Below are 22263 nucleotides of genomic sequence, written 5' to 3'. Positions count from 1 at the left end.
TTTACAATACAGTGCTCCTTTGGCAACGGTGGATTTCTCATGTCATGCCAGTGCAGCTTCTAAAAATGTGGATTTTCTGTTGAGAGACATATGCATAGCACAGATGCAGTCACACACACACACACACACACACACACACACACACACACACACACACACACACACACACACACACACACACACACACACACACACACACACACACACACACACACACACACACACACACACACACACACACACAACACACACACACACACACAACCAAACTGTAATTCTCTGCTAATTCTCCAAGCTATTAGATGTTATGGGGTTTTGTATGCTTTCATTGGCTTCTCAAAGAACTTCTGTTGTGGTTTAGTCAATAACGCAAGAGCTTTTGAAATCGTAATTATACCCCATCTTTTCATGCACTTAAATTTTTACTATACAACTAGCTGTACAATTACATTTTTCCTACGCATCGCTCACATCAAGGGTTTATAACTTAGATAATGTTATTAGTTCCTTTACAGTAGCAAATTTGTTTGGTAAAACAGACGTATTAACTCAACCAGCTAAACTGTGTGTGTGTGTGTGTGTGTGTGTGTGTGTGTGTGTGTGTGTGTGTGTGTGTGTGTGTGTGTGTGTGTGTGTGTGTGTGTGTGTGTGTGTGTGTGTGTGTGTGTGTGTGTGTGTATACAGAAGGTGTGAGAATATGAGACTGGGGGTGTGTCAGGGGGTGTGTCTGCTTATTCTGCTCTTTTGGAATCTATTCTTCACAACTTATGACTTCTGTCAATCTATACTCTTGAAACGAAAAAGGGTTCAAAAAGGGTTCATCGGCTGTCCCTTTTTGGTTCCAGGTAGAAATATTTTGGTTTCCATGTAGAACGCTCTGAGGAAAGGCTTCTGAACCCTATCTCAATAGGGTTCTACCTGGAACCAAAACGGGTTCTACCTGGAACCAAAAAGGGTTATTCAAAGGGTTCTCCTATGGGGACAGCCGAAGAACCCTTTTAGGTTCTAGATAGCCCCTTTTTTCCTAAGAGTGTAGAGTGTAAGGACATAATCACCACAAATGAACCTTCATATTTTTCATGTAAACTCCTAGGCCTACAGCTAAATGTATGTGAGCCATATAATCCCCAGTTATATTTATTCTTCAGCACTGACAACATGGAATGTGAGATACATAATCGCAAGTTTAAACTTCTGACCGTATTGACCGTACAGATGTCTCTCGTCCCTCCCTTTCCTACTCCATGGTGTGTTAACCCATTCCTCCTCTATTTGTCTTCCTCCCTACCCCCCTAGTAAGGGTCATAGTAATAGGAGGCGCTTCAGAAGGTATTACACACGGAAATTTAGGAGGTACCCACTACCCAGCATCCACTCCTCCCTGGTCACATGATCTCTGGGAATGCCTTCTAACTGCCAAGTGCATGGAGGATGATGAGAGAACCCCCAAACTGCCACCTACTCCCTTCCCGTCAATGAGACTATTGTATTTGACCTTTGCTTGTCTATTGGGAATGCTGCCTGTTGCCTGTTGATTTTGACCCCCACCTCCCTTGGATCCCCTTATCAGACACAACCCCTAACTAACTGTATCCTGGTCCCCTTGGGTATCGGAAGTAGTTCTGTGTGTAGAAATCTGAACTCTTAATATAGTCCTTAATCTCTTAAATATACAGTCCATCTCGATCTCCATTGGTCTGCTGAGGTCCCTCAGCTTGGCTGCATGGTGCCACTGCATGAATTCATAAACAATGGTTGCAACCACCATGACTGACCTTTGACCCCCTCTGATCCCTGTCTTCCATACAACCCACAACCCCTGCCTTGATGCATCTTCATTGACCTGGGCTTGGGCAAGGTCCCTGTTATCGTTAATAACTTCCTTATCGTTTCTGGAGCGCAATATTCCCTCCTGAAGTTTCCACAAAAGCTTTAGTGCCTGCACATTGAGCATTGGGCTTACTGTCACGCCATCTGACTGATGCACAGCATTGCATGCTTGTCCGGTTGCCATTGCAGGGGGGGTTTAGGGTGTGTCACAGGTAGAGGCTCTCTGCACCCCCACCTGGCCATAAATCTACAGTACGTCTAAGCACAGGCCCATCGGCACAATACAGGTCTAAGTGTCCTAGAGATAGAGATAGTAGCCTACAGTTTTAGTAATAGGAACAGTAATTCTTTGCATCAATATGAATTGTAAGGCTTGCAGTGTTCCATGGTAATGTTATTTGTCTTAGAACAGTGGTCAGTGTCATACTACTGCAACTGCTCTCTAGAACAATAGTCCACAAGAGTTAGAGGTCCTAGAGAGCTACAATGTGTGTACACTCTTATAAAAAAGGGTTCTTTGTTTGTCACCATAGGAGACCCTTTTTTGGTTCCAGGTAGAACCCTTGTATTAGTGAAGGCACACTAATACAAGCACACTTTATGGTTCTACGTAGCAACTTATTTTCTAAGAGTGTAGACTTCTGTTTCCACCCAGATGATTCAGCTGCTTTAGTGCTGGCCTGGAGAAAAATCCTGCACATCCTATACAGATGTAGGATCTTCATTTGATCATCCTGTTGCAGGAGAACTCTCCTTCAATGCAGAACATTTTAAATGTGTAGTATATTTGAAGTTTAAAAAGAATTCTGAAGTTTGTCATTTCCATTTTGAAATGTCAGACTTGATTTTCCATTATTTATAATCACACATTTCACATTTCCTGTTTCTGCAGGATTATTTTCCTGCTGTGGCAAACTAGCTCTAATTAAGATTCTATATCTGTAGTTCCTCGAGATTGGGGTTAGGGACCACTCTCTTAGAGAGCAGATGGGGTACTCTAAGTGTGTTGTGGATGAGGTAAGCATGTTTGGTTTTGAGGAAAGGACAGTTCACTGCACTACACTGTGCTCTGTGGGCACACATTTTTATCTCTCAGGTGGAATGCATAATAACAGGCTTTTGTTATTTCTCTCTCTCTCTCTCTCTCTCTCTCTCTCTCTCTCTCTCTCTCTCTTTCTTCATCTCCCTCTCTTTCTTCCTCTCCCTCTCTCTCTTCCTCTCCCTCTCTCTCTTCCTCTCTCTCTCTCTCTCTTTCTCTCTCCAGTACAAAGTTGAGCTTTAAGGAGCGGGTACGGATGGCAAGCCCTCGCGGCCAGAGCATGAAGAGCCGCCAGACATCCATCAACAATGACCGACGCTGTTCCCCAGGCAACGATGTGGCGGGCGCTAACACGGGAACCAGCCCTGCTAAGGTGCAGAAGAGCTGGAGCTTCAATGACCGCACACGCTTTAGACCCTCCCTGCGCCTTAAGAGTCAATCACGCACCACGCCCTCCGAGGGTGAGTAGAGAGGATGTGTTGCCTCTGTGTGTCTGCGTATGCGTGGATCTATGTGAATGTGTGCGAGTGCGGGTGTTTGTATAAGGTATGTGCTTTTTAAGAAGTCCACAAGGGGAGAGTCTAGGGCTGTTGCGGTGACCGTATTACCTCCACACTGATGGTCACGAGTCACGAAGACAGTAAAATTCCACGTGACCTTTTAGTTACGGTAATTAAGCTTCTCCAAGCTCCAATACTGCTGATGGTCATTATTAGCCTACCAAACCTACCAACTGCCTTGTACTCAGCACACTATTGTCCCCCTAATCACTCTGACATCAATGCAAATATAATCGAAAATCTAATCATGAGAGCCCATAAGATCCTCTTGTGCAACATTTCTATAGCTATGAAATTACTAAGTGATGGCCTCTATTAGTGGAATCTCAATTCAATGGCTCAGACACAAGAGGCATGTGGCAGGGTCTACAGTCAATCACGGACTACAAGAAGAAACCCAGCCCAGTCACGGACCAGAATGTCTTGCTCCCAGGCAGACTAAATAACTTTTTTGCCCGCTTTGAGGACAATACAGTGCCACTGACACGGCCTGCAACGAAAACATGCGGTCTCTCCTTCACTGCAGCCGAGGTGAGTAAGACATTTAAACGTGTTAACCCTCGCAAGGCTGCAAGCCCAGACGGCATCCCCAGCCGCGCCCTCAGAGCATGCGCAGACCAGCTGGCCGGTGTGTTTACGGACATATTCAATCAATCCCTATACCAGTCTGCTGTTCCCACATGCTTCAAGAGGGCCACCATTGTTCCTGTTCCCAAGAAAGCTAAGGTAACTGAGCTAAACGACTACCGCCCCGTAGCACTCACTTCCGTCATCATGAAGTGCTTTGAGAGACTAGTCAAGGACCATATCACCTCCACCCTACCTGACACCCTAGACCCACTCCAATTTGCTTACCGCCCAAATAGGTCCACAGACAATGCAATCTCAACCACACTGCACACTGCCCTAACCCACCTGGACAAGAGGAATACCTATGTGAGAATGCTGTTCATCGACTACAGCTCGGCATTCAACACCATAGTACCCTCCAAGCTCGTCATCAAGCTCGAGACCCTGGGTCTCGACCCCGCCCTGTGCAACTGGGTACTGGACTTCCTGACGGGCCGCCCCCAGGTGGTGAGGGTAGGCAACAACATCTCCTCCCCGCTGATCCCCAACACGGGGCCCCACAAGGGTGCGTTCTGAGCCCTCTCCTGTACTCCCTGTTCACCCACGACTGCGTGGCCACTCACGCCTCCAACTCAATCATCAAGTTTGCGGACGACACAACAGTGGTAGGCTTGATTACCAACAACGACGAGACGGCCTACAGGGAGGAGGTGAGGGCCCTCGGAGTGTGGTGTCAGGAAAATAACCTCACACTCAACGTCAACAAAACTAAGGAGATGATTGTGGACTTCAGGAAACAGCAGAGGGAACACCCCCTATCCACATCGATGGAACAGTAGTGGATGAGGGTAGCAAGTTTTAAGTTCCTCGGCATACACATCACAGACAAACTGAATTGGTCCACTCACACTGACAGCGTCGTGAAGAAGGTGCAGCAGCGCCTCTTCAACCTCAGGAGGCTGAAGAAATTTGGCTTGTCACCAAAAGCACTCACAAACTTCTACAGATGCACAATCGAGAGCATCCTGGCGGGCTGGCTGTATCACCGCCTGGTACGGCAACTGCTCCGCCCTCAACCGTAAGGCTCTCCAGAGGGTAGTGAGGTCTGCACAACGCATCACCGGGGGCAAACTACCTGCCCTCCAGGACACCTACACCACCCGATGTTACAGGAAGGCCATAAAGATCATCAAGGACATCAACCACCCGAACCACTGCCTGTTCACCCCGCTATCATCCAGAAGGCGAGGTCAGTACAGGTGCATCAAAGCTGGGACCGAGAGACTGAAAAACAGCTTCTATCTCAAGGCCATCAGACTGTTAAACAGCCACCATTAACATTGAGTGGCTGCTGCCAACACACTGTCATTGACACTGACCCAACTCCAGCCACTTTAATAATGGGAATTGATGGGAAATTATGTAAATATATCACTAGCCGCTTTAAACAATGCTACCTTATGCTACCAATGCTACCATTTGCTATTTTAGTGCAGAGATTACATGCAGTAAGCTGCCAGTCCTAAACGCAAAACATCAGTCTCAACGTCAACAGTGAAGAGGCGACTCTGGGATCCTGGCCTTCTAGGCAGAGTTTCTCTGTCCAGTATCTGTTCGTTTGCCCATCTTAAACTTTTCTTTTTATTGGCCAGTCTAAGATATTTCATGTGGAATTTGTTAGATATTAGGTTTTGTTGTGGAATTGTTAGATATTACCTGTTAGACACTGCTGCACTGTCGGATCTAGAAGCAATTCACTACACTCGCAATAACATCTGCTAACCATGTGTATGTGACCAATAACAATTTGATTTGATTTCAATTTTCATTTGAGGAAAAATATAAATAAATATGACATTGTTGAGTTTCAGCTTGGAGCGGAAGTCTGTAAGGAAGCTACAATCTATCTGCAATATTCTTACGGCTAACAGCCCCCCTCGACAACATTCCGCTGAAAAGGCAGAGCGCGAAATTATTTTTTGTTGTTGTTGAAATATGTAACTTTCATACCTTCACAAGTGCAATACACCAAATTAAAGATAAACGTATTGTTAATCTACCCATCATGTCCGATTTCAAAAAGGCTTTACAGCGAAAGCACACCATATGATTATGGTAGGTCAGAGCCTTGTCACAAAAACACACACAGCCTTTTTTCAGTCACAAAAAGCAGAGATACTATTCATCACTAACCTTTGATGATCTTCATCAGATGGCACTCATAGCACTTCATGTTACACAATACATGTATGTTTTGTTCAATAAAGTTCATATTTATATCCAAAAATCTTAGTTTACATTGGCACTTTATGGTCAGTAATGTTGTGCCTCAAAAATTTCCGACAAAGTTTCAGAGAGCCACGTCAATTTACAGAAATACTCATAATCAACTTTAATAAAAGATACAACTATTATGCACAGAATTATGGATATACTCCTCCTTAATGCAACCGCTGTGCCAGATTTCAAAAAAGCTTTACAGAAAAAGCAAATCATGCAATAATCTGAATACGGCGCTCAGACACAAAATCAAGCCATGCAGATACCCGCCATGTTGTGGAGTCAATAAAATTCAGAAATAGCGGTAAAAATATTCACTTACCTTTGATGATCTTCAGAATGCACTCACAGGAATCCCAGTTCCACAATAAATATTTGTTTTGTTCGATAAAGTCCATAATTTATGTCCAAATATCTCCTTTTGTTAGCGCCTTTGGTAAACAAATCCAAACTCATGATGCGCGGGCAAGTCTAGGCGAAAGTTCAGACAAAAAGTTCAAAAAGTCATATTACAGTTCGTAGAAACATGTCAAACAAAGTATAGAATCAATCTTTAGGATGTTTTTAACATACATCTTCAATAATGTTCCAACCGGAGAATTCCTTTGTCTTTTAGCTCATGGCACTCTGGCAGGCCTCTGGTTGAATCAGCTCTCATTCGCCCCCACTTCACAGTAGAAGCCTCAAACAACGTTCTAAAGACTGTTGACATCTAGTGGAAGCCGTAGGAAGTGCAATATGACCCCGTAGACACTGTATATTCGATAGGCAATGAGTTGAAAAACTACAAACCTCAAATTTCCCACTTCCTGATTGGATTTTTTCTCATGTTTTTGCCTGCCATATGAGTTATGTTATACTCACAGACATCATTCAAACGGTTTTAGAAGCTTCAGAGTGTTTTCTATCCAATACTACTAATCGTTTGCATATATTAGCTTCTGGGCCTGAGTAGCAGGAGGTTTACTCTGGGCAGGCTTTTCATCTGAATGTGAAAATGCTGCTCCCTATCCCAAACAGGTTAAAGCTGATCTACCCCATAAAAAATAAATAACTTGACACTTCTTTCTGTCTCTCAGTGGACACAGGAATGGGGAATGATGACGCATTCGGCGACAGAGTTTGCCACTGTGATGTCACCGTGGAAGACCTATCAGCTCCATTGAAGGCTGTCATCAGAGCCGTCAGGTGAGTGCTTCAGCCAGGTCACCCGTGATACAAGTCAGTATTCGATGTAGAATACTGATGTAGAAACCGGCCACTAAGGGCAACATTGAGCTGTTACCTTGAAGTATGTTTCTGTTTTAGATGGGCGTAAGCATCTCCCTCTGATTCCAAAGGTTGCATGTTCAAAGTTGTTTTTTATAGTTTTGTTTTCAGTCTATCCCAAACCATAACCCTTACCTTAACCATTTGGAGTTAATGCCTGAACCTAACCTTAACAGTTAATGACTAATCGTTTTTCTTACACTCCAAAATTTGACGTTTGCGAAACTTGGATGAACGTCTAATTCTGACGTGAGATTGTGAGAGCTGGTAGGAGTGCTTATCTACAGTGAGCTCTAAAAGTATTCGTACAGTGACAAATATTTTGTTGATTTTGCTCTGTACTCCAGCACCTTGGATTTGAAGTGATACGATGACTATGAGATTAAAGTGCAGACTGTCAGCTTTAATTTGAGGGTATATTCATCCATATCGAGTGAACCGCTTAGAAATTACAGCAGTTTTTATACACAGTCCCCCCATTTTAGGGGACCAAAATAATAGGAACAAATTCACTTAAGTGTATTAATGTTGTCCAAATGTTTATATTTGGTCCCATATTCCTAACACGCAATGATTACATCAAGCTTGTGACTTTACAAACTTGGATGCATTTGCTGTTTGTTTTGGTTGTGTTTCAGATTACTTTGTGCCCAGTAGAAATGAATGGTTGAAACTGTATTGGGTCATTTTGGAGTTCCATAGTCCTGAATGATGAGTGATACAGACACACAACTATCATATCCCCAAGACATGTTAACCTCTCACTGTTACCATAAACATTTTTTGGTGGTATGATATTTAAGCCTCTAACTTTCCCACTCATCATTATTCACGATTAATTCAGGACTATCCGTAATCATGGTATCATCCATATTAATGTAGAAGTATTTAGAATCATTCTATTCTCCCTTAAAATGGGAGGACTGTGTACAAAAAGTGCAGTAATTTCTAAACGATTCACACGATATGGATGAAAATACCCTCAAATTAAAGCTGACAGTCCGTCCTTTAGCCCCATAGTCATTGCATCATTTCAAATCCAAAGTGATGGAGTACAGAGCTAAAACAACGAAACGTGCCACTGCTCCAATACTTTTGGAGCTCACTGTATATCGCTATATAGATCTCTATATACAGTAGACTTTTGTTTTCTTACGCAGTCTTTTGTAAAACATTCTATTTATTTTGTACAGGACATGACTATTTTAAACAGTGTACATAGCAAACGCACCCCCGACCACAATCTTCACTTAAACATAGAGCCTTCCAGGGCTCCTTCACCTCCCTCTCTCCCCTCGGCTTCTAAGGCTTTTAGATACAACAAATCCAGAGCATGGGCCTCCTCTATGTTGTTCTAGCCCAGTGCTTCCAGGGCTCCTTCACCTCCCTCTCTCCCCTCGGCTTCTAATGCTTTTAGATACAACAAATCCAGAGCATGGACCTCCTCTATGTTGTTCTAGCCCAGTGCTTCCAGGGCTCCTTCACCTCCCTCTCTCCCCTCGGCTTCTAAGGCTTTTAGATACAACAAATCCAGAGCATGGGCCTCCTCTATGTTGTTCTAGCCCAGTGCTTCCAGGGGATTCTGCTAACCCAGTGATGGCTCAGGGAGAACAGTTTGGGTGTTTTTTGTTCCATCTGGCCCCTTACTCACTCTGACCCCGACAACATGTCTCTGTTTACTCATGTGGTCACCATACTGGCACTGTCTCTCCCTCTCCTTCACCATCTCCCTCCCTCACTCTCCTTTTTACTACCTCTTCTCTCTCAACCTCCCTCTATTTTTCCGTTTCCCTTTAACTCTCCATCTCCCCCACCTCTCTCTGGCAAAAGATGTCAAAAGATGTCCTATTTTGATTGTCTGCCAACACCTCAATTCCCACCCACAGGTTGTTGCTCCAGAGGACCCCCTCTCCCCTTGCCCAGCCTACTTGCTCAGCAGGCCCCCTTTGTGGGCAGCGGGAGTGGAGACGTGTCCCTGACTTTCCCAGGGTGTCGGGTTGACACCCTCTCAGTGAGAACTGTTTTCACAGCAGCTCATCTGTCATGATGGTTTCCATTTATACAGTGAGGATAATGAGCAACTGGAGCAGTTCTGGAGCCATTAGGGGGTCAGAATGAACCGACTGTAGAGAGCCACTTACCTGCATCAATATTATTCACTCAGCAGTAGCTGTACTTGTACATTAAGGTAGAGGGATAGTACAATTCGAGTGTGGTTTAGTTACAAAATAGCTCAGTCAGATTTTGTTTACATGACATGTGCTACGGTTTCATAATGTTCTTGTGATAGTATTTGAGAAATGTTTATTTTACCTATACTCCAAAAACAAAAGGTAAAGGCTAAAGTAACTGTCAGCTTCTTGTCAACATACTGGTTTATGCATAGTTACGCTGTTGTTTCCCTCTAGTGGCTGACTAAGAGATGACAGGTAGATCATGGCCCAATGACATGATTCTGTTTGATTCTCATCACTTTTCCACTCAGGATCATGAAGTTTCATGTGGCAAAGAAGAAGTTTAAGGAGACTCTGCGCCCGTATGATGTGAAAGATGTGATAGAACAGTACTCTGCAGGACACCTGGATATGCTCTGCAGAATCAAGAGTCTACAGACTAGGTGAGATACACACACACACACACACACACACACACACACACACACACACACACACACACACACACACACACACACACACACACACACACACACACACACACACACTTCATATATATGTTCACCTTCACCACTTAATTCACATGTGTGTCTGTCTGTCTCTGTGTGTGTGTGTGTATATCTGACCCTCCTATGTACCTCTTCCTCCCAGGCTGGACACCATAGTGGGTCCTCCTCAGCAGCAGCTGCTGAGTCCCAGAGTCAAGACCTTTTCCTCCCCCTCCCTGCACTTATATTACAACCAGGCCAGGAGGAAGTCCATGCCAGGGACGAAGTCTGTCCCAGGGTTAGGCAACCCCCCCCCCCCGCTCGCCTGCCTAAAATAGGCTAACTGTAGACATCTCATGCATCGATGTGTGACATGATGAATATTGTAGTCTCTTGCATGGTGTTATTTTTAACAATGTCTGAGAATAAATAATAATGTTTCAGGAGTTAGGATTGTTGTCTTCGGTTAAATCAGTGATATAACCCTGATTGACTTGATATTGCACTGTGTCTTTCAGCCAAAAGAGTGGAATCTACTATAATTTAGTAGTGGATTGTAGTAGTGGTAGTCTAGTCTGGTTTTAAAGAATGTAAGTGTAGCTGGTACATATGTGGTGCCTGTAGGTGTCCCTTTTTTGATACACTTCAAGTGTGTGTGTGGTGTGTGTGTGTGTGTGTGTGTGTGTGTGTGTGTGTGTGTGTGTGTGTGTGTGTGTGTGTGTGTGTGTGTGTGTGTGTGTGTGTGTGTGTGTGTGTGTGTTGTATCTGACCCCATGTCTCTCCCACACAGACTGGCCACTGGACTGGGTCCCACACTGGGCAGCAAACCTGGGAACATGTCCTCCCCCTCCCTGCAATTATATTACAGCCAGGCCAGGAGGAAGTCCACCCCAGGGATGAAGTCCCCAGGGTTAGATACCCCCCCTCCCACACCAACCCCTAATAACGTAGACCCGCTAGCCACTACCCCCCAACTCCATCCTGTCCCCCAGTTCCTCACACAGAGGACAGTTTGAAAGGAGATGGTGCTATGTCCATGTGTCCATCAGGGAGCACAAAGCCCGTGTTTGTAGATCTACAGAGGCAGGATAGGTTTAAAGGTGAGATGATGATGGCTCAACCTTCAGGCTTCCAAAGGGACTACAAGAGTTTCTAATATATTGCTTACACTATCCGGTGACTTTTAGATCTTTCGATTTAGAGCATCATAGTTCTGTATATATTGACCAGAAAGGACACACTGCTTTCACTGAATCAACCCAGATTTAGAAGCTATGGACTCCCTGATGACATAAAGGTGTTCGGAAATGCTTCTTAAGAAATGGAAGCATTCAACTAGCAGATGTAACATATCCCCAAATGTGTGGTAGAAGTAAAGCTCCCACATGAAAGTTTACTATAGAATATAAAAGTACTGTAGAATTCTGTAGTAAACTGTAGAATACTGTAGAATACTATACTACACACTGTAGTGTCCCTCGATCATGTGTAGTACTTACTGTGGTATACTGTAGGGGTGGCAGGTAGCCTAGTGGTGAGAGCATTGGGCCAGTAATTGAAAGGTCGCTGGTTTGAATTCCAAAGTCGACGAGGTGAAACATCTATCGATGTGCCTTTGAGCAAGGCATTTAACCCTAATTGCTCCTGTAAGTCGCTCTGGATAAATGTACTACAGTATTATCTGCAAATAAAGCACTGTAGTAAATACTACAGTAATGTCTGCAAAAACACTACAGTCTCCAAAAACACGACACTATTTAAATTACAGAATGTAAAGGCAACAAAATAGGAAAAAGGAGGATGAATACTTTTGCAAGGCACTGTAAGCATTTCCCCGTAACGTCTACACCTGTTGTATTCGGCGCATGTCACAAATTCAATTCGATTTGATTAGTAAGGGGGAAAAAGTAAAGTGCGAGTGGGGTGGGGTGGGGGGTGAGAAGGGGTGCGGGTGGGCTGTGGGATTATTTAATATACTCTTTGAAGAGGTAGGGTTTCAGATGTTTCAGGGTTTCAGTCCTACCTACCGAGAGGTTATGGAAAATGATCTATTTGAGCATTTCTCCTGTACGTTTCCTGAAGGAGAAAGCCTCCACTTCCATGCCAAAGATAATAAAACAAAAACACGATAGTAAATACTACCGTATACTACAGTCTGCAAAAACACTACAATAAATACTACAGTATATTATAGTCCGCAAAAACACTACAGTAAATACTATAGTATATTACAATCCGCAAAACACTACAGTAAATACTACAGTATACTTCAGTCTGCAAAAACTGTACATTAAATACTACAGTATAGTAGAATCCGCATAAACACTACATTCATTATATAGTATATACTACAGTTTTATTTTACTACAGTATTCATACTATAGTTAACTGTAAATGCTACAGTATAGTATTCACTGTTGTGTGTTTGTGGACTTTAAACACACTACAGTGAATACTATAGTATTTATCATAGTATTCTATGATATTCTTTCATGTGGGCTGCTATGAATGTGAGGTCTGTCTCAAATATCTTGCATGTTGCTGCGCTTAGGTGACATAGTAAAGATACAGCAGCAGCTGTCAATCTAACAGAGTCGATGTTCCTCCTGCAAAGAATTGACTAATGAATAAGGATCTCTCATTGTGGAACTTTTGTGGACACAGGGAATGTCTGTAGTTACTAGTTGGTGCAGAAATGTTGTTTTTAACATGAACTGTAGTTTGCACTGTAGCTAATTGAAGCTGTAGTTTAGAAACCCTGTATGATTGTGTGTTTGACTAGCCTGTGGTTTGTTGTGTGCACTGTGGCTCTGTAGTGTGGGTTGTTGAATCTAATCATGGTGTGTCTGTTCTAACTAACTCTAACACTGTCATATTTCCATTAGAGTTAGGTCTGTTGCCCGCTGTGAAGTGCCCTTGGAAGAGGCTGGGGTGATGGTCAATGTGCCCATTTGTCCACTGTTTGTGATTAATACAACAAGTGTGTGTATCGCAGGGTGGATCAGATACTGGGTAAGGGCCAAATCCCCATCGACAAGAAGATCAGGGACAAGCTGCACCCTGACAGGGATACTCTGGAGGACATGAGCATGCTGGGACGTGTGTGTAAGGTGGAAAGACAGGTGACCAATTAAGCCAATTACATTAGTTTGTGTGTACTCGTAGAGAAGTGTCACTTGCACACACTGTAAAAAGAATCTAGTTGATTCAACTAATAATTAATTTAGTGACTGAAACATAGCCTTTTTTAGTTTACTAAACATTTCGGTCGAAGTGTTACCTGAACTAACATTTTTATCTGGCGCAAACTTAGTTCCAGCTTGAGAAAAATGAGGCTAGGGACTCCCACACAGTGCTTTTAACACACAATGTTTTCAACTTACATATTTATTCAACATGTCCTTAGCTGGGATTTGAACTCACAACCTCTTGGTTCAAGTCTTTCTGATTGTCCTGTTACACCACCATATGTGTCAGATATCAGTTAATATGACTATTCTCTCATCATTGATTTGATTTACTTATTTAATGATTTTCTGTTTGAATGTTACTCCTTAATCACTATAATAAATACAATTGTTTTTCTTGTGAACTTTTACCAGTGCAAAGTGTAGGAATACAGGTGAAATCAGTCATTGACACAGACATGGTGCTGTAGCAGGAAGATAGGAGTTTCATGAACCAAGAGGTTGTTAGTTCAAAATCCCAGGGAGAACCTGTTGAATAATAGTTACTGTATAAATTAACATGCACAATCTAATCATGTACAGTGTGTCAGTATGTGTCAAATACGTAAGTTGAAAAACATTGTATGATAAAAGCACTATTTGAATGTGTGGGTGTTGCTAACCCAATGTTTGACTAGTTTTATGAAGTTGGAGCTAACTAAGCATTAAATTAATTAAATTCAGGTAACAATTTTACCAAAATGTTGAGTAAACTAAAAAATGTTTTACTATATAATAATTAGTTGAATCAACTATATTTTTTAGAAAGTGCAATGAACCCTTGCTGCTTTTAACGGTCATGTCTCTTGCTCTTCCCTCCACCCAGGTGACGTCCATAGAGTCAAAGCTGGACTCTCTGCTGGATGTGTACAGGCAGGTGTTACAAAATGGTTCGTCTGCCCTCACCCTCTCCTCCCTGCCCCTGTTCGAGCTGGAGCACCAGACCTCTGACTACCGAAGCTCCATCCTCAGCAAGGACCTGTCCTCTGGCTCCCCCCAGGGAGGGGAGGGCAGAGGGGGGCATGAAAGTGGTGGGGGGATGTCCCGGTCAACAACAGGCCATCTCTCCAGGGGCCTCCAGCTCATCCTGGCCCCCAGCGAGCTCACCCTCAACACCTGCCCCCCATCCTACCCTGCCTCCACTGCATCCCTCACGCCCTCGCCTCTCCTGCCGCCTGACAGCCCCTACCCGCTCCTCACCACACCCAGTAGTTTCCCCAGGCGAGCGCACTTCCCTGACCTCCCGCCCCCTCCACCATCCGCTGGTGCTGCCACCCTTCAGCTGCCCCCCATGGGCCCCCAGCAAAGATGTCCCCTCAGCCCCACCCAAGATGCTACACGAGGGGGTAGGCTGGAGCAGAGCTCAGGCCTCTCTATGGTGGTGGGCTCCGTGGTGGACCATGGAGAGGAGGGGGACAGAGAGGGTGGACATAGCTGGGGCAGGGTGCAGCTGAGGGGGAAGCCCCATTTGAGGGAAGAGGGCCCCTGGAGGAGGCACATGAGCCTGGAGGTGGACCCCATGCTGCTGCTTTCCTCTGCATGTGATGGCAAGCCCTCGGTGCAGGAACAGGGGCTGGGGAAGTCCATGTCGGCACATAACCTCACCCAGCCATCTGCAGACAACCTTACTCACCTGTCCTCCCACCTTGGCAACAGTAGAAGTTCTAGTAACGACTGCCATGGCGACCCCGACGCTAGCAACTGGGGCGAGACAGACCTTTTCATCACCGGCCGTGACCTGGAACCGCAGGAGGACCAGTTTGATTTCCTGTCCCAGGGGAGTGACTTCCTGTCCCATCCCACAGCGGACGGTACTGGCTGCTTGGACGTTCTGCGGACTGAAGATGGGGGGTCCTTAAGCACTCTGACTGGTCCCTGCACCCACACAATGGGCAGTGCAGAGTCCCTCAACCAGCCTACCCACGTACGACTAAAATAACTCTTCCATAGGAGTGAATAAGATAAACCCTCCCCCCAACACATACATTACCAATATTACCACTGGACAAACAACAAATATAATTGCAACTGTTGATTATAACTCTGTTTTTAAGAGATGGAGGGGGGGGGGGGTTCTCACTCCTTTCAATCAAAGATTTCAGGCACCCTTTATACTCTCATACATATCATTGCATGGACTATTTCAAATTTCCTAAAACAGGAACAAGCAGAGAGACTAACAGGGGGAGGGGAGATGGGGGAGGAAGATTGGACAAAGAAGAGAGGATGGTCAGATAGTGTTAATGTTTGCTCTCTCGGCTATGCATGACCACTGCATGTCTAAACCGCACTTTGGGGTCGAGAGCATTCAAGCCCTGGAAACACAGTCATGATGGCTGAGCCCAAGTCCACATATCACCTGTTTATCTGCATGTTCCAGTAATGTATCCTCCAAACCCTTGGGAGGCAATTATGAGCAGTCAGCAATTATTACCCAAATATAGAAAATGTCGTAAATAGATAATACAATAACTAATTTGATAATAACATAAGATAATCCTACTGATGTAAAGTTGTCAAAACATTTTTTTTTAAATACATTTTACAATCTTGTGTGGCCATTTGATTTTGATGACAAATCCAATATGCTGATTGGGTGCTCTAATCTGACAAGGCCAGTAGGATTCAGTATTTTCACTTTTAAAGGCATTTGAGTGAAAGACAAACAGCAGCCAAATAAGATCAGTTATTACTATGGTACTGTAGATGGTGAAACAAGGCTGTGGAACCCTGCAGTTGTCGGTCACAATAAACACCACAGAATTCAGGGTTCCTTGTCGTACAGCTCATGAGCCCACAGTATTCCCTTCTGTTACCAGCTGGTTGACAGGGGACACTTCAAACTTTTAAAATAAATACAGTATATCTCCTCAAAGTGGATGAACATTAGTCTATGACAGGTTGGGGACATCTCTACAAATGGTTAGCCAGCCTACACTTTGTCAGTAGCTATAATGATCAGAACTTGTTACAGACTTGCCAAGGTACAGATGAGCGGTGTGAGAATAAGTCAGAGGAGTTGGATCATAAATACAGGGAGAGAGGACCTGATCCACCATGTTTTAGTCCCTTTAAAGTGGTGGTATGTGAGCCTACAAGCCTGGCACTTCCAATAGAGCACACAGGGATCTTTGATCTAGAGAAGGCCACTGGTCTTTGTGTGTCTACTGTCCAACCAATGTCATCCCTAAAATGATGCTGTCCATAGAGATACACAGACAGGAATGTCATGAACAAAGCCATGTTGTAAGTGGATGGAAAATATGGCAACAAGTCTGCTGTCAACGAGCTCAACTTCTGAATGTGATGTGTCTGTTGTTTGCATGTCCCACTGCCTTACGAGGCAGCAGCACTGCCGACTGCCACTCAGCCTGAACACAGACGACTGACTGCTCTTGAATGAGAATATGCACAAACTGTGTTAGACATCTTTATTTTCTCTATGTTGCACCTTTTTGTTGTTGAAGGGGAGGAGCCACAGCAGTCTTATATGTATTCTGTCGAGTTAACGATGACAGCTTCCATTCAACATGTTTCTTCATGTTTTTAATTTAGTTTTTTTTGATTGGTGCATAGGTGCATTGGCTTAGCTGATTATACTGTGTAATGTGTATATTTTATGTTCATATGTGTGACGTGACCAGCAAAATCTATATAGCTGTGTGTTACAATGGGATTTTGTATGGAAATGGCCCGAGTTGGTACGATAAATGCACAACTGAAAGCACAATTGTTTGGAGACGTTGGAACCTGCATATGTGACTGGTGGTGTTATTCTCTGTAATGAAGTGTTTTCCAGATACATAATCAAAAAACTGCGCTACAGACAGGAAGTACTTGTACAGAGGACAGATGCATTGGAGGCAGGACTGAATATTGAATCCACTTGGATAACTATGGAGTTATAAACTCTTTCATAATATCATGCTTGGTCTAAAGTCTGAAGTTATTATAATGTTTACTTCACTGACATGAATGGTTCATTTCCCTCAGTTGATTCTGGAAATGGTCGTTCCATATGATTTCAATCACTTTCTGACTGCACCCCTTTTGATTTGAACGAAACCTTCCATACATGTTTGCCCATGTGAGAAATGGTCAGAAAGGGACTTTTTGGTCCTGAATGCCAAAACATTCAGGATCTAGAGATGCTCAAAGTTGACACAGTTTGCATACCCTCTCCTACCATGAGGCATCCATGTCTTCATCACTGAATACGATAAACGGTTGAGTTTGACATCATTTGAAAGCTTACAAACAGGGTTATCCAACTGTTATATGATTGATTGAAAGAAAGCTTTTAAAATAAAAATGATGTCCTTTTTTTTTAAGCTTTAACATAAATGATCGAAAAACACGTCAACTCAGATGTTTTTTTCATGTTCATATACAGTACCAGTCAAAAGTTGGGACACACAAGGGTTTTTCTTCATTTTATTTACTATTTTCTACATTGTAGAACAATAGGGAAGACATCAAAAATATGAAATAACACATGGGATCATGTAGTAACCAAAAAAGTTGAACAAATCAAAATATATTTTACATTTGACATTCTTCAAAGTAGCCTCCATTTGCCTTGATGACAGCTTTGCACACTATTGGCATTCTCTCAACCAGCTTCACCTGGAATGCTTTTCCAACAGTCTTGAAGGAGTTCCCACATATGCTGAGCACTTGTTGGCTGCTTTTCTTTCACTCTATGGTCCAACTCATCCCAAACCATCTCAACTGGGTTGAGGTTGGGTGATTGTGGTGGCCAGGTCATCTGATGCAGCACTCCATCACTCTCCTTCTAATATCCCTTACACAGCCTGGAGGTGTGTATTGAGTCATTGTCCTGTTGAAAAATAAAAAATAGTCCCACTAAGCACAAACCAGATGGGGTGGAAAATTGCTGCAGAGTGTTGTGGTAGCCATGCGCATTAAGTGTGCCTTGAATTCTAAATAAATCACAGACAGTGTCATCAGCAAAGAACCACCACACCATCAAACCTCCTCCTCCATGCTTCACAGTGGGAACTATCTGTTCATCTACTCTGCGTCTCACAATGACATGGTGGTTAGAACCAAAAAATCATCACACCAAAAGGACAGATTTCCACCGGTCTAATGTCCATCTATTTTGTTTCTTGACCCAAGCAAGTCTTCTTATTATTGGTGTCCTTTAGTAGTGGTTTCTTTGAAGCAATTCAACCATGAAGGCCTGATTCACGCAGTCTCCTCTGAACAGTTGATGTTGAGATGTGTCTGTTACTTGAACTCAGTGAAGCATTTATTTGGGCGGCCATTTCTGAGGCTGGTAACTCTAATGAACTTATCCTCTGCAGCAAACGTCACTCTGGGGCTTCCGTTCCTGTGCCGGTCCTCTGAGAGCCAGTTTCATCATAGCGCTTGATGGTTTTTGCAACTGCACTTGAAGAAACTTTCCACACATCAGAGCATATTGACTTGAGTGGGAATATCCATGGTTATAAATTAAGCTGTCAATCCTCCATAGGAAACCTATTGAAATCATAGAAATACAGATAATAGAATATACTTTCCCATTCAAGTTGACATTCAACAATGGGTGGACAATCAGCCATCTTTCTGGTAGTAATTATAAGTTAACGTTTCAATTCAAATGTCAATGGTGTACCACCTACTGTACATTTCATGGGTCTGAAAGGATAGGTCCATTCTATTAATTATATATCTATGATTAAATAAACACCCACCCTGTATTCAAGAGTATGTTATGTCTCAATCGATGACTGGTACAACACAAACACTTCAGATTATGTCAAATAGGGTCTAAACTTGAGAAAAATCAGAGTTTATGTGTTTTTAGATCATAGACATTAAAGCTTAAAGAACATCATTGTTTAATTAAAACAAATGTTCAATAAATCATAGAATAGTTTGACAACCCTGTTTGTAAGCTTTCAAATTTGATTAAACTCAGCCGTTTTATCTTTTTGAAAGATCAAGACATGGCAGGATGGGGTATGCAAAATGGATCAACTTTGAGTACCTCCTGAATGTTTTGGCATTCGGGTCCAAAAAGTCACTTTCTGACCACTTCCACCATGGGCAAACATGAAAGTTCAAATCAAAAAGTATGCAGTTCAAATCTAAAGGGGTGCAGTCAGAAAATGACTTAAATCATAGGGGTGGCAGGGTAGCCTAGTGGTTAGAGTGTTAGACTAGTAACCGGAAGGGTTGCAAGTTCAAACCACTGAGCTGACAAGGTACAGATCTGTCGTTCTGCCCCTGAACAGGCAGTTAACCCACTGTTCCTAGGCTGTCATTGTAAATAAGAATGTGTTCTTAACTGACTTGCCTAGTTAAATAAAGGTAAAAAATGAATAAAATATGGAAAGACCCCAAAGCTTAACGGTGCCTTTTTAGCATTTATATATGATGATATTTTTTTTTTTCTCCACTGGGCTGCATATGTTTCTACAGTGCCTAACTAGAAGAATTCATGCAGATGTAAGCCCAGTTTCTGAAACTAGGATAACACACACGTTCAAAGTCTGCAAACCTACTACAGTACATTTCCCTACCACTCGTACAGTGAATTTATTACACAAAACTGGCCTTAAAATACATGCTTGATAATGTTAACATTCTGATTTCTTTCAAATAAATGTATTAAAATGCACATAACAGAGATGACAGTCTCTGTGGATGAGAAATGCTAAATGAATTATAATATCACATGTAAATAAACTACAAACATGAAACTGTCTTTTTGGTCTGGATGTATTGAATGAAATATAACCACACCAATTTGCATTATATACAGCCTACAGAAAGCTGTGCAGTTATGTTCCGTGGAAAGGTCTGTCACTTGAAATATATATTAGCCTAGCAGAGAGGCGAAGAATACACCATTCAGTATATACCCCTATGTTTACATTTACATTTAAGTCATTTAGCAGACGCTCTTATCCAGAGCGACTTACAAATTGGTGCATTCACCTTATGACATCCAGTGGAACATCCACTTTACAATAGTGCATCTAAATCTTTTAAGGGGGGTGAGAAGGATTACTTTATCCTATCCTAGGTATTCCTTAAAGAGGTGGGGTTTCAGGTGTCTCCGGAAGGTGGTGATTGACTCCGCTGTCCTGGCGTCGTGAGGGAGTGTGTTCCACCATTGGGGAGCCAGAGCAGCGAACAGTTTTGACTGGGCTGAGCGGGAACTGTACTTCCTCAGTGGTAGGGAGGCGAGCAGGCCAGAGGTGGATGAACGCAGTGCCCTTGTTTGGGTGTAGGGCCTGATCAGAGCCTGGAGGTACTGAGGTGCCGTTCCCCTCACAGCTCCGTAGGCAAGCACCATGGTCTTGTAGCGGATGCGAGCTTCAACTGGAAGCCAGTGGAGAGAGCGGAGGAGCGGGGTGACGTGAGAGAACTTGGGAAGGTTGAACACCAGACGGGCTGCGGCGTTCTGGATGAGTTGTAGGGGTTTAATGGCACAGGCAGGGAGCCCAGCCAACAGCGAGTTGCAGTAATCCAGACGGGAGATGACAAGTGCCTGGATTAGGACCTGCGCCGCTTCCTGTGTGAGGCAGGGTCGTACTCTGCGGATGTTGTAGAGCATGAACCTACAGGAACGGGCCACCGCCTTGATGTTAGTTGAGAACGACAGGGTGTTGTCCAGGATCACGCCAAGGTTCTTAGCGCTCTGGGAAGAGGACACAATGGAGTTGTCAACCGTGATGGCGAGATCATGGAACGGGCAGTCCTTCCCGGGAGGAAGAGCAGCTCCGTCTTGCCGAGGTTCAGCTTGAGGTGGTGATCCGTCATCCACGCTGATATGTCTGCCAGACATGCAGAGATGCGATTCACCACCTGGTCATCAGAAGGAGGAAAGGAGAAGATTAATTGTGTGTCGTCTGCATAGCAATGATAGGAGAGACCATGTGAGGTTATGACAGAGCCAAGTGACTTGGTGTATAGCGAGAATAGGAGAGGGCCTAGAACAGAGCCCTGGGGGACACCAGTGGTGAGAGCGCGTGGTGATGTATGTGATGTGAGTATGTTTGATACTGCAGCCTATGCTGAGACAGAAATACACTATATATACACAAAAGTATGTGGACATCCCTTCAAAATTCGTGGATTCAGCTAATTGCTGACATGTGTATAAAGTTGAGCACAAAGCCATGCAATCTCCATACACAAACATTGGCAGTAGAATGGCCTTACTGAAGATCTCAGTGATTTTCAACGTGCCACCGTCGCAGGATGCCACGTTTCCAACAAGTCAGTTCATCATATTTCTGCACTGCTAGAGCTGCGGTGGTCAACTGTAAGTGCTGTTATTGTGAAGTGGAAAGTGGTAGGCCACGCAAGCTCACAGAACGGGACCGCCGAGTGCTGAAGCACGCAAACACTTAAAAACGTCGGTCCTCGGTTAGAACACTCACTACCATGTTCCAAACTGCTTCTGAAAGCAACGTCAGCACTCAAACCTAAGATCACCATGTGTAATGCCAAGTGCCGGCTGGAGTGGTGTTAAAGATCTCCGCCATTGGACTCTGGAACAGTGGAAACGTGTTCTCTGGAGTGATGAATCACACTTTACTATCTGTCAGTCCGACGGACTAATCTGGCTTTGGAGGATGCCAGGAGAACACTACCTGCCCCAATGCATAGTGCCAACTATAAAGTTTGGTGGAGGAGGAAAAATGTTCTGGGGCTGTTTTTCATCGTTCGGGCTAGGCCCCTTTGTTCCAGTGAAGGGAAATCTTAATGCTACAGCATACCTTCTAGGCGATTCTGTGCTTCCAACTTTGTGAAACTTTGTGACAACAGTTTGGGGAAGGCCCTTTC

General features: G+C 43.7%; 2 protein-coding genes across 10 annotated transcripts in view; both read left to right on the top strand.

Annotated features, from left to right (window-relative positions):
* The window catches only part of LOC127911022 (uncharacterized), a 197263-nt gene extending 192469 nt beyond the window's left edge, over window positions 1-4794 (top strand). The window contains exon 2 of the mRNA XM_052476870.1: window positions 4156-4794. The gene's annotated coding sequence lies outside the window, so the exon portion shown is untranslated. The remainder of the gene's footprint in view (window positions 1-4155) is intronic.
* LOC118361308 (potassium voltage-gated channel subfamily KQT member 5-like) overlaps window positions 1-20173 on the top strand; it is a 142627-nt gene extending 122454 nt beyond the window's left edge. For 5 of the 9 annotated variants that reach the window (XM_052476713.1, XM_052476714.1, XM_052476720.1 and 2 more), the window contains 7 exons: window positions 3095-3330; window positions 7359-7467; window positions 10034-10165; window positions 10374-10508; window positions 11001-11120; window positions 13206-13332; window positions 14264-20173. In XM_052476713.1, the coding sequence (XP_052332673.1) occupies window positions 3095-3330; window positions 7359-7467; window positions 10034-10165; window positions 10374-10508; window positions 11001-11120; window positions 13206-13332; window positions 14264-15376 (1972 nt within the window). In that variant the 3' untranslated portion in view covers window positions 15377-20173. The remainder of the gene's footprint in view (window positions 1-3094; window positions 3331-7358; window positions 7468-10033; window positions 10166-10373; window positions 10509-11000; window positions 11121-13205; window positions 13333-14263) is intronic. The other 4 variants (XM_052476732.1, XM_052476727.1, XM_052476724.1 and 1 more) reach the window with 2 other exon arrangements.
* The last annotated feature ends 2090 nt before the right edge of the window (window positions 20174-22263 follow it).

The sequence above is a fragment of the Oncorhynchus keta genome, chromosome 2 (genome assembly GCF_023373465.1).
Source record: "Oncorhynchus keta strain PuntledgeMale-10-30-2019 chromosome 2, Oket_V2, whole genome shotgun sequence".
In the NCBI taxonomy this organism is placed as follows: domain Eukaryota; kingdom Metazoa; phylum Chordata; class Actinopteri; order Salmoniformes; family Salmonidae; genus Oncorhynchus; species Oncorhynchus keta.
Note: the sequence above shows the minus strand (reverse complement) of the source record. Positions and strands in the feature narration are given on the sequence as shown.